The sequence below is a fragment of the Cornus florida genome, unplaced genomic scaffold, assembly GCF_030987335.1.
Source record: "Cornus florida cultivar Cherokee Brave unplaced genomic scaffold, ASM3098733v1 CherokeeBrave_3.0.0_Hap2_Chr10, whole genome shotgun sequence".
NCBI lineage: Eukaryota > Viridiplantae > Streptophyta > Magnoliopsida > Cornales > Cornaceae > Cornus > Cornus florida.
The window spans coordinates 87014090-87026134 of NW_026775580.1; the positions used below are offsets into that span (position 1 = coordinate 87014090).

The 12045-nt window shown below is 32.5% G+C and overlaps 1 protein-coding gene across 1 annotated transcript; it reads right to left on the bottom strand.

The window, feature by feature from the left end:
• Positions 1–6847: 6847 nt before the first annotated feature.
• LOC132279757 (NADP-dependent glyceraldehyde-3-phosphate dehydrogenase) lies at positions 6848–11695 on the bottom strand. Its single transcript, XM_059781795.1, has 9 exons — positions 11394–11695; positions 10417–10610; positions 10176–10304; positions 8883–9002; positions 8405–8541; positions 8151–8306; positions 7454–7832; positions 7228–7344; positions 6848–7139 (listed from the first exon to the last, which is right to left on the bottom strand). Exons 1-9 carry the CDS (start codon positions 11536–11538, stop codon positions 7026–7028), a joined length of 1491 nt encoding a protein of 496 aa, XP_059637778.1. The 5' UTR covers positions 11539–11695; the 3' UTR covers positions 6848–7025.
• Between the last annotated feature and the right edge of the window lie 350 nt (positions 11696–12045).

Genomic DNA, 12045 nt, shown 5'->3' on the forward strand with positions numbered 1-12045 from the left:
AGCATTTAGGACTGGGACCAACGATCTGAATGATCTTTACGCGCTAAGAGACAAGTGAGAGGAGTTGTCGATAGGCCGCTTGGTCGGCCAGTCCCATTAGGGTTCGCTTTCAACCTTCTTTGAAATGTCGATTCTACCCTTATACTATTTATTTCATCCTTTAGTGATTTTGGTAATTTTAAAATTTTATCATTAAATTATACTCCTATATATATTTTTTTTAAAATTTTTTTTGTAAAGATAAAATTTTATTATTTGTTTCATAACATTTTGCCGTGTGTCGGTCACGCTGAATGAGTATATCTTTCGTTTCTTTCTTGTGAGTAGGGATTTACATTAGCTGATAATCTGAATTTTCAAATTGGATTAGTGGATAAGCTCCACATGATTAAAAGTTAAAAAATCACAGCACAGTTGTTAACTTGCTATTTAAGTGGCTGTGCTTGTTAACCGTCGTCGTCATTTTTGTTACGGAGTATTTGTTACATGAGCACTGTTATATTTGATTCACAGTGGGTTTTTTGGAGCTCACAATTACATACTTTTAATCGTTAATTAATTTTATTAATATTGGTTTTAAGTTCAAACTCAAATTTAAATTTTTTAAACGAGCTAGAGTGTTTAAATTTAGCTTGACTACTTAAAGTTGGATTAAACTCTGCGGAGTTCTAATTTAAAAAGTTAAAATTTGACTCGGTTTAATTCAATTGCATCCTTAATTCTTCTAGGGTTCGTTTGGTTAGTCGAAAATTGATGATGGAAAGTGAAAGGAAAAAAAAGTGAAGTAAAAGAAAAGAAAATTATATTTCTATCATGCATTTGGTTAGCATGATTTTTTTGTAAGAAAATGTTATTTCATTAGTTTGGTTAGTAAGAAAGTGAAAAGAAAATAATTTATATATCAAAATTACCCTCATGAATTCAATACCAAGTAAAATACATCGTACAATAAGGATAATAAAAAATATAAATAATTATTTTATGAATAAAAATATAGGTGCGTGCATATATATATATAGTCCTAATTTAAAAAGTCTAAAAATTGTAACTTAGAAGTCCTAATTTAAAGAGTTAGAAAGTTGTAATTTAAGTAGGAGTCATAATTTATCAAAAAGAAGTCGCTTCTTTTGTGAGTTTAAAAAGAAGGAAGATAAATAACTGCCGAGGGTATAATTGGAAACGAACACATGATAATACAACTTTCACGCGAAATTGAAATTTTTGAGGAAACATTTTAAATCAACTAGTTGCGGGAATATTACTTTTCTGAAAATTTTCTATTGCATGCTAACTACTAAATAATTTTAAAAAATTCCGTTTCTTTTCTTTTCTAGCTAGCTAACGCTAACCAAACTAACCCCTAATGATTATAAATTGAGTTCCATTTGAAATTTGACTCGGTTTTATTCAATTGCATCCTTAATTCTTCTAATGATTATAAATTGAGTACCATTTGAATTCAAAATGTGATTTTGAAATTTGTCAATTTCTCATTTGTTTAGATTTGAAAAAAAAAAAAAAAATCATATTTGTGGAATTTAATTAGGTTCATTCCCATCGTAATGTTCCATTCAATTAGCTGATTGAAATGGAAAAGAAATAGACAATCTCTTTAATGGAGGCTGTCCTCTCCTTTTTTTTTTTCTTTTTTTTTTTTTTTAAAGATTAGCCCAATAACACATTCAGCTTTTAATATGACCTTAATATCCTTCATTTCATTGTGTAACGACATAAACAGTAATCAAAATTATATATATATATAAAAGTTCTCGAGTTCTCGACATCTCCTCACCACAGAATACTAATTATACTTATATATTATCCTCTCCATGTACATTAATTATCTTGGAATCACACAAAATCCATATATAATTATATATTATTGTCTCTAGGTACGTACCAATTCATTTGGAGAGAAAAAAATGCATCCCAAATAAGTTTAATTCTCCCTCTCTATATATAATATCTATTATGTATTAATATAGAACATAACTATATGTATATATCTTCGATGATTCGGTCTACTCTTGCTATAATAATTCAGAATCATACGAACTAGCTCAAATCATATAAAAAAATTCGAGATATGTAAGTTAAAAAATCATATTTTATGAGGTTTGACATACACTTGTTTCTTGGAATTTCAAGTCCTTGGGATCAAACTCTGTTTGCTGAAACCCAGACAGGAGAATTAAAAGCTTGAGATAATGTTTGTAATCTTTGAATTATATATGTTTGTAACCACGAGATCTAGGTATTACTATGTTAATTGGATCGGCCATTGTTGTCATCTTTATGTTATTTTGTTCTGATCGTGGTGATCTTAGTTGCTGCTTTGCTCCATGTTCAATGTATCAAAAATAGATCTACATGACAAAGAATGGTACCAAAATAATTTAATGATATATACAAAAAAAAATAAAATAAAATCCTTAAGCCCATAAATGCATCATTTATGACACTGGAACCAAATATTTAAAAAGAGTACTTTTAAAAGTCTTACTAACAGAGCTGCTTGTGTGACTTTTTTTTGATGGTTACACATTTCACCATTTGAAGACAATGTTACAGTTAAAGTGATATTAGTTGTATTGATTGATACGCGACTTATAATACATTCGTAATTATTTTTTAGGGATCTAATACTGTTACACCTTTTCATAAATTTATTGATTCGGCCTATTTACACTGTGCAATTACAAACGGTGCCACTACTACAAACTATGATTAAAACATATTAGGGTAATAAAGTAAATGCATTTAAGCATAGAATCAATATCTAAAATGGGTAAAATGTTTGACAATCCAAACTTTCCTATATTGAACCAAACCAAGCTTTAAAATATAGGGCTGTGTGTCTCTAAAGTAGTAATAAGACTTGATCATCAAATGCCTCAGATGCCCTACATGTTCCAACGTTGTCATAGAAAACATCTTAGCGTTGCCAAAACTGACCAGTCTACGACAAGTTGTGAAAAAAAGTTATGCTGAAGAATATCTGAGACAAGAAGTGACAAAACCCGAGTCATCATGATAATTTATAAGAAGAAAAATCAGAGTAAATGATTTTTGGAGTCATGGAAGAGATGATCTCAAAAACACAATAAGGCCACTGAGGCATTGTTCGTGAAAGGTGACAATGGAGTCCACAAGCATACAATTGAGTTGACTAAACCCTTCGTGTGTGCACACACTCACAGGGACAAACTCTAAACCCGTGATAATATGTTAATACACACAAAATTTATAAAATGGTGACAAAATCCTTCCGAAGAGAAGGATGTTTTTATTTTTATTTTTATTTTTTTTATTTTCTTAGTTCCAAAATCTTGTTTGATCTTATGGTAACTGATTTTCAAATGAAAATAGGAAAAAGAAAAATAGGAAAATGCTTGATATTGTAATTTATTGTATGCATGTAAAACTTCACAGTTCCTCTTTCTATTAGATCATTAATTGTGTTTTTGTAAAAGAGTTCTGGACGCAATGAATTCCAAATTCCTTTTTTCTTGACATGATTTGAGCTCGTATGTGGAAATGTATTGATTCTATTGAAGATGGGTTGCATGGTTAATATTTCTTGTGCGCGCGCGCGCGCGCACAGAGAGAGAGAGAGAGAGAGTGTGTGTGTGTGTGTGGGTGTGTGTGTGTGTGTGTGTGTGGAGATAGAGAATAGGTAAAGTAGCTTGACAAGGCTAAGGCCTAAGAGATGTAGGTATATGTCCTTGTCTTGTACCATCACATCTCCACTTTTTCAGTTCAGGTGAGAGATTTTCTTTACACCTCACCCCACCATTTTACAAATTTAAGGTACACCTACGCCACGGAATTCCTTAAACTAATTAATGAGCATTGTTATCTCAATTTGTTTATTTTTAAACTACTTTACCCAAATATATATATATATATATATATATATATAATTTTAAAGTAGAGCGACATCTACACGACCTTTATTGTGTCATAATGCTTGGGGACCTAGCCTATATAAAGTCCCTCTTTAGATTACTCCTACTCTCCTAGATTGGCTTTAAATTACTTTAGTGGTTAAGCTAAAGTATGTTGAAATTCCCTAATATATAGAATATCATATATGTTCCTTTCTATTATTTATCCAAAATGCTTTCTAGAAAATACTAAATTATGTCAAAAGATTTTAAGACTAACATAATTTGCTTTAACCATGCCTCCATTGTTTTATCATAATCTTCATTCTTATCTTTCGTCTTTATCATACAAATGCTCTTTTTATTCCGTACACTTAAATTTTTATTAAAAAAAATTATTTTAAGAATATACGATTGCATTTTGCATTAACTATGGTTCTAATTTCTAAAGAGAAGCAATAAGCCAAATTAACTTTGTCCAATTGCACTTTAATTAAAAAAAATTATTTTAAGAATATACGATTGCATTTTGCATTAACTATGGTTCTAATTTCTAAAGAGAAGCAATAAGCCAAATTAACTTTGTCCAATTGCACTTTAATTAAATCGATTTAATTATTAGGGTCCTTTATAATAAAATTGCAAAAATAATGTCACCTCCTTATTCTTTTTTTATGTATATACATAGATAAGTGCATATACATAAAGTATATATAGACATACATATACATAAAGTATCCATATACTCCTATGTAAGTACCATAAAATATCCACACTCTGCTTTACAGACGTGCTTATTTAAGCGTCCAGGTTTCATTTTTCAAACATTAATAAATTATACCGACGGTGAACTTTCAAGTTTTTCAACCAACCACTCAAAAGAATCAAAAGATTAGTAAATAAAAGTATTTTCTGATTTTAATAAGGAGCTCCAATAATAACCATTGAGCCATATCCTTTAAAAAGATGAGATTTGATTAAATAAAATAATAAATAAATTAAAAAAAAAACCCTATGAACAACTCATTAAGAATGTCAAATCACACCTAGAAATTCAGGCACTCTCAATATATTAATGGAGAATCATCTTAGAGATATAGAAAGAGCCGTGCCGTAGGGTATTAAAAAAATTAAAAAGACAGTCAACTCTAAGAAAATTTCTTAATAACATTCTTGAGATGTGTGTTGTTAAAGACCTAAAAGGATAACAAGAGAATTTTATATTTGGGTAATTGCCTTCTGGCAGCATAATCTACCAAGTATTCATCCTAGTGGACGCATTCAATTATCTTCTCATATCTTACATTAAAAGTTCACTTCGAGAATTGTGTTTTAAAGTGAATTTTTAATATGAGACAAAAATAGTATAAGATTACATATATGATATCAATTTATTTTGAGAATTGTGTCTTAAAGTGAATTTTTAATATGAGACAGAGATAGTATAAGATTATCTATCTTGTAATTTTTCATATCGGTCGACATTTTGTTAAGTTTGTAACCATTTTTCAAGAGTTATATATCTTTATAAATCGGCTGGTTCAATCAGTCGTTTTAGACTGATATTCATGAGTCTATTACATTGCGATCACGAACAATACCGCAATTGCGAAACATAAATCCAACCCACATAATATGTTGAAAATCACATTGAAATTATCACAATTTGCTTAATTAAAACAAGAACTAAAGTTTTCCACAACTTTTGTTTGATGGACTCTATATATATATATATATATATATATATGTGTGAAGAAATTATTAAGTAGTCTATGTCGATAACTATTTAAAATCTAAAGAAATATATTGAAATGTGTCAATTTTATTCAATTTTTTTTTTTTTTTTTTTTTTTTTTACGTTTTGATGAATTTCGTGTTGTGTAATAATTTCTCGTCTATATAAAGTTAATTTGAGAAGTTTTAAACTAAGAAAGTGGGCAATAGCCAGTGACAAGTAGGAGACGACTCCATTCAACTGTTCATTATTCGACAACAGCTTTTGATAAGAAACAAGGAATGGTTTTGATTTAATTAATAGTAAGATGATTAATAACTTATATTTTGGTTAGAGTATAGAGGAAGGAAAGGGAGCGGAAAAGGGAAAGTTGATATCAAGAACTCCTCATGTTTGAAGGGAAAGTTGGCATCAAGAAAGGTTGAAGGAACTGTATACCTTTTTTTTTTTTTTTTTCAAGCGAAGGAAGGGAGAAAAAGGTATCTTCCTCTCTCTTTCTTACATTTTTGCGCTCGAGAATTTTTTTTGTGTTTTTTTTTTCAAGAAGGAAGAAGAAAGTATCTTTCTTTTCTCTCACTTTTTTTACCCTCAAAATTTGAGTTTTTTAAATAAATAAAAAATGGTTATTTTAACTATTAATGGATGCAATGGTCAAATCACTTCACGGTGGTTCTATTCCTTCCTCATTGACTTCCCATTCAACCAAACAATACGAGCACAAATTGTTTCCTTTCTTTAAGAAGTGTGTGTTTTTTAATAGGACGGAAATTTGTCATCGTCATAGTTACCAAACAGAGTATAAGTGTGATTATGTTGGTTGGTTTAAATTAGTATTTATTAAGCTATGTGGTCCTTAGACATTAGACCCCAAATGTATCTAATTAGTTAGCCAAAAAGTATGATTTGAGTCTTCGAATTTGAAAATCAGACATGACTATGAAATACGGACACTAGTTTGGTGGAAAATTTCCACCCTATAATAAAAAAAAATACTTTATTGTTACAAATTACCATCATGCCCGAAGGCAACTTAAACATATCAAATACTTTTTGCTATCTTGAAGTGACATATAAAAATATATTTAGTTATATTTGGGGGTACCAAATCAAATTGAAGTTCGTATGACTAAAATTTCAAAAAATTTAATTTAAAGTTTGAATTAAACCTTTGAATAAATTTCTTTCGATGTAGAGCAAGTATAAGCGCAAAAGTAGACAGGGATGCTATATTTAACAATATCAAACTATTATTAATGGAGAGCAGTAGTTGTTGATAGAAATCTCTTCATTATTATGATTTTCACTTCATTGATAGCTAAAAACTTAATAAAAAAGATAAATACTAAATCATTAGTCACTTTTAATATTTAGCTACTAAAATAGAAAAAGTAGAGAGATAATAATTAGCCCATGGTGTATGAAGGAGTTGGTAAGTTGATGACAGTGCTTTTGATCTTGATCATCATGTTAATGCTATTGGTGATTCCTTGTGACCCAATTCCACTGTCCTTCAAACCCTGTCAACAAAGAAGCATTTTTCTTCTTAGATAATTTTGAATCAACATTAATTATTAATTGGCAAACTTTCTGCAAGTTTTTCTTCACCTGGAAAGGAAAATGATCCGGTCCACGAGCCGGTGCAGAGTTGATCTGAACCGTTCCTGTCTCCATTGCATCACTGATCAACATTGCTTTACTGATGTCCCTTGTGAAGACACAACCCTGTGGTTCAGTCAAATGTATTAGTATTGCTAGTACTAGCTAGAGCTCTTGTTCATAGTTAATTGGAATGCTTTTATAGATAGTAGTAAAAGAGATGTGTTTTTTTTACCTGGAGACCAAAATTACTAGCATTACAATGGTGGATCCCTTCTTCAACAGAGCTGATTCTGATAACAGGCAAAACCGGCCCAAATGGCTCCTCCCACGCTATCCTCATGTCAGGACGAACATTATCTAACAGTAAGGGCCAGATTAAGTTGCCCTCCCTCTTGTATTCTTGGCAAAATGTGGCTCCGTTTTGTTTAGCATCCATAACCAACCCTTCGATGAAGTTTGCAGATGACTCTGAAACAACTGGAGTGATATCACAATCCTCCTCGGGAGGTCCAACTGTCAATTTTGCAACCTTGGCCTTCACCTTTTCTACTAGAGTATCGGCAACAGATTCCATCACCAAAACCACCTTAACAGCAGTGCATCTTTGACCACTGTTACAAAGGTGGAAACAAAGCAATTAGAAAGTTGTACTAAACAAAATGTAATTGCAGGCATGAAACAATTAATAGGATTTGCAAGTGCTAATGTTGTTATTAAATTAATGCATCATATCAAATGAACAAACATAATGAAGATCCTACTATGAAAAACTACCTCCAAAACATATTAGTAAGTTTGTTTCAAGAGAAATTATCATTCTTCTTGGGCTCTAAACACGAGTAGTGTGTGTCTGCAAAACCATTTACTATGTCTCCCTTTCCCTTAAAACATATGCAACTGTATTATTACGTATAGGAAGTTTCTCATACCTGTAAGAAAACCCTCCTTTAATGATGTTTGCTGCTACCAAATCAATATCAGCGTCCTCAAGCACAATACAGGCATCTTTTCCTCCCAGTTCCATCTGTAGAGGGATCATGCCTGCTTTTTTTGAAATCGCAATTCCAGTGTCTCCACCGGTGAAGCTGAGCATAACAAGTAAGCAAGTTCGAGGTTAAGCAAATAGCAGGCAAGGGAGAAAGGACCTCCTTCAGTACTATGAAATAGATTAACTTTGGATTACCTTATGCAATTCACTCCAGGATGCATTGTGAGGAAATCACCAATCTCGGAGCCTTTTCCTGTAATACAGCTAATAAGGCCTTTTGGAAAGCCGGCTAAGTGAAAGCAATGCACCATATGAAGGGCAGCTACAGCACCCTGCAGGAAAGTAGAATGAGATTGAGTGAACAAACTATTCAATGATTCGGAAACTGTACATATGTACACATCCACACATTTCAACTGTGTGGGTGTTTGGCAATCCAATGAAAATGAAATCTTTCTTCAGTTTTACGCTTAAAAATCATGGAATTCAAGCCTTTCCTCTGTATCTTACATATCATTTTGTATTGCTTATCATACAGCTTGAAGAAAATACTACTCGTATTATTGTCAAAAGATAAGAAACATAATGGCATGAAGTATGCATATCTAATGCTTTAGATGATTGTTGCATAATCTCGAATACTAAGCAGTCATCTAACAAATTAGAAGAGTACCTGAGTTGGAGGTTTGAGCACAAGGGAGTTTCCAGCAATCAGTGCAGGGGCAATTTTGGAGACAGCAAGGTTGACAGGATAGTTAAAGGGAGGAATCGCCAAAACAACCCCAAGCGGAATCTGCAGGACATAAGCAATTGAACATCATAAACCGTGTCAAATATGTTAAGAAAATAAGTTAAAACATATGATTAACTCATCATGATCAGTCAGGAATTTTTCAAACAGATAAATCTATGTAAAGTTGCGGTTTAGATGCAGCTAGCTAGCTCCATGAAGCATGTCATGTATTGACAAGTAAATCAAAGCAGAACTGACTAATGATAAATAAGGAATATGTACTAATTTTAAATGGGCAATTAAGTTCTTCCCAGCTCAACCAAGCCTTGCCATCTGATCAAGAAATGAAATATCTGACCGGGATGATGATGAAATTAGTCTAACGAGTCTATGGAAGCACGCTGGTTACTTCACTCCTTGTAGTCAACTATGAATGAGGACACGGCATTATGAATCAGAAATATTAATCAATAACCTGCACTGCAAGTTGGAGGTTTCTTGAAGGATCTCCATATCCATGTTCATAGGTTTTAAGTGCACCATCTTACAGTGCTAATCCAGATTAAAATCATTTTCTTACTTTGTTAGGAACTAAAAAAAAAAAAAAAGTGGATGACAATGGAAATGATGAAGGAATGGACTGTTTCATTGCACATGCCTTATCTTTGATGTGTCACGATATTAATTTAGTATGATAAATGAAGGCCACAGACAGATGAACCTATTATGGCCAGCAACAGACTCCATTGGTGCTTGCAAGTTCCAGCAAAAAAACAAAGGACGGGTTCACAAGGATGCATGAAGATTGAAGACCAAGTGACAAAACAAACCATCCTTGAAACAACTTGCTGATCTCACTGAGTCCTACTAACCATAACAGGACTCCGATCCAAACAACTTAAACTGCTTCTCTTAACCCTCTTTATGCAAAAACTTCCATAACAATTACACCATCCAGTGTCAGCATAATAAAGGATCGCGCTATAACCGATTGTACAAAAATTCAAAAATCATTAAATAAAAGTTGGCCATGTACTTGCACTTTCCCAAATGCCAAAGCCTGAAATTTAAACCTTTTCAGCTGAAATAAGCATATCAAATTGATCCATTGGACACGTAATCACATAAGTTCCTTAAGTTTCAGCCCTAACTTATATTGACAAATTAACTTAATCTATTTATCAGTGTCACAAAGAAGCAACAAACATATAAGCTAGAAGAGTAAAAGTATACCTTAGAAGTGAGGCAGTACTTTGTCCTCTCGTTCCCCGGAAAGCTGTCAGACACCAAGAACTTCCCCTCTCCCAGAATTCTAACTCCTTCTTCAGCACAGTAAGAAACCAAATCCCCGGACCTCACAACCTTCACAAAATACATAATTTCAAATAAGTCAGTTCGAAAGCATAATTCACTGAATTTCAAGCTAATTTTACCTCAAATGTGGAAGTGAAACAATCTGTATATATATATATACCTCAGTGACTGCATCTTTCGCTGGTTTTGCAATTTCTTTTACTAGACATTCAGCAATGGGGGCTTTGTGCTCTTTGAGAATAGCAGCTGCCTTGTGAAGGAGCTCTGCTCTTTTCCACAGTGGGGTTTTTGCCCACATTTTTTGTGCAATTTTCGCCGATTCCATGACCTTGTTCACCTCTTCTTGTGTACAAGCTGGTTAAAAGCCATAGCAATAAGGAAACGGGCATTGAATAATTCAGAACTTGCACTTGGTCAAGTTAAAAGCTAAACAAATGCGATACAAATTGTGGAGTAATAATTTCTCTTTCTCCTTCACTTTCACTCTGCTTGTTTGCTGTGAAAATGTATGATAATAAAAGAAATCATATGTTTTATTACAAAATTTTCCACTAATTTGAAAACAAAAAAAACAAAATTTGCTTAATTTGGATGGCTTAGGAGTTCTTCGTTTTGTAAAACAGAAGGCAACATTAGCCATACGATCAACAGTTCTGTTCCCTTTTCTTTTCCTTCATTTCCTAGGCAACCAAACTGAGGATAATTACTTTAAAACTTCCAAATTTCATGCACCAAGTTCAATAATAATACAAAAGGAAATTCTAGAAAAACTTCTAGTAAAAATAACACTTCTTTCAGCCCTAGAATTGCATTGAAAATTTTTCTACCAAAACAAATATTTCATTGGATTTATTTCTCCAATTTTAGCTAAAATCTACAAGAAATTTGGTAAATTTGGAACCAAATAACAACAAACAATTTCATTAAACTAATCAGGAACTTAAACTAACTTAAAATCCTCAGAACACAAAGTCCTTTCTTCAAAGAACAGCAATTTTGCATACATACATACAAAGACACACATTTACATATAAACAACAAAATACACACACAAGCATACATATATGCACAAATTCACGCACATGACACATTGTATATTTAAATGTATTAATAGTTTCATAAATATTAATTAATTACCTTGAACCTTGTACTGAGTCTTTCGTGTGGTCGGATTGACAATAGCAACAGACTTTCCGGAAGCTGACTTCTTCCACTCTCCTTCAGAGTAGTACTTGAAGACTTCCCCATCTATGATCTCTGCAAATAGTCCACTCCCAGCCATTTTTGCTAGTGACCCAAAACTTAATTTTCTCTTGATCCCCCTCTTAGCCTCCTCTGCAGTAGGCTTCTAGAGAGAGAAAATAGATGGAGAGAGAGAGAGAGGAACGGTAAGTGATGAATGTGTGTGAGTGTGGTTTGGTGTGATGTAGTTGTGGAGTGGTGTGGTGTGTATATATAGGAGGAAGATGAACCACTCTTCTCTAGCGGCTCTGGACTATCTTGGGTTAGGTGGTTCACAATGTGCCAAGCGAGCTTTGTGATGAATGATGATACATTTCTGTAAATATTTTGACGCTAATTTTTAAGCAATTTACGTGATGGTTAGAGGATCGACTAATTGTCATTTTAGTCCTTGACAGTTACAAGTCAAAAATTAGTTAACCTCGTTTTCTTCGTCCATGTCTGACACCTATTTTTATTTAATTTTGGTATTGGCAATGGCAGCACATCCCAATTTATATAGATTTTGAATTTATATATATATATATATATATATATATATAAAGGG

What these genes read in the sequence shown, in the direction of transcription:
- LOC132279757 (XM_059781795.1), bottom strand. Translation starts at nt 11,538, where the DNA reads ATGGCTGGGAGTGGACTATTTGCAGAGATCATAGATGGGGAAGTCTTC. An exon ending in CCTGGAGTGAATTGCATAAG is followed by an intron (nt 8,307 to 8,404) that starts GTAATCCAAAGT and finishes TGTTATGCTCAG; the next exon opens with CTTCACCGGTGGAGACACTG. An exon ending in CGGATCATTTTCCTTTCCAG is followed by an intron (nt 7,140 to 7,227) that starts GTGAAGAAAAAC and finishes CTTTGTTGACAG; the next exon opens with GGTTTGAAGGACAGTGGAAT.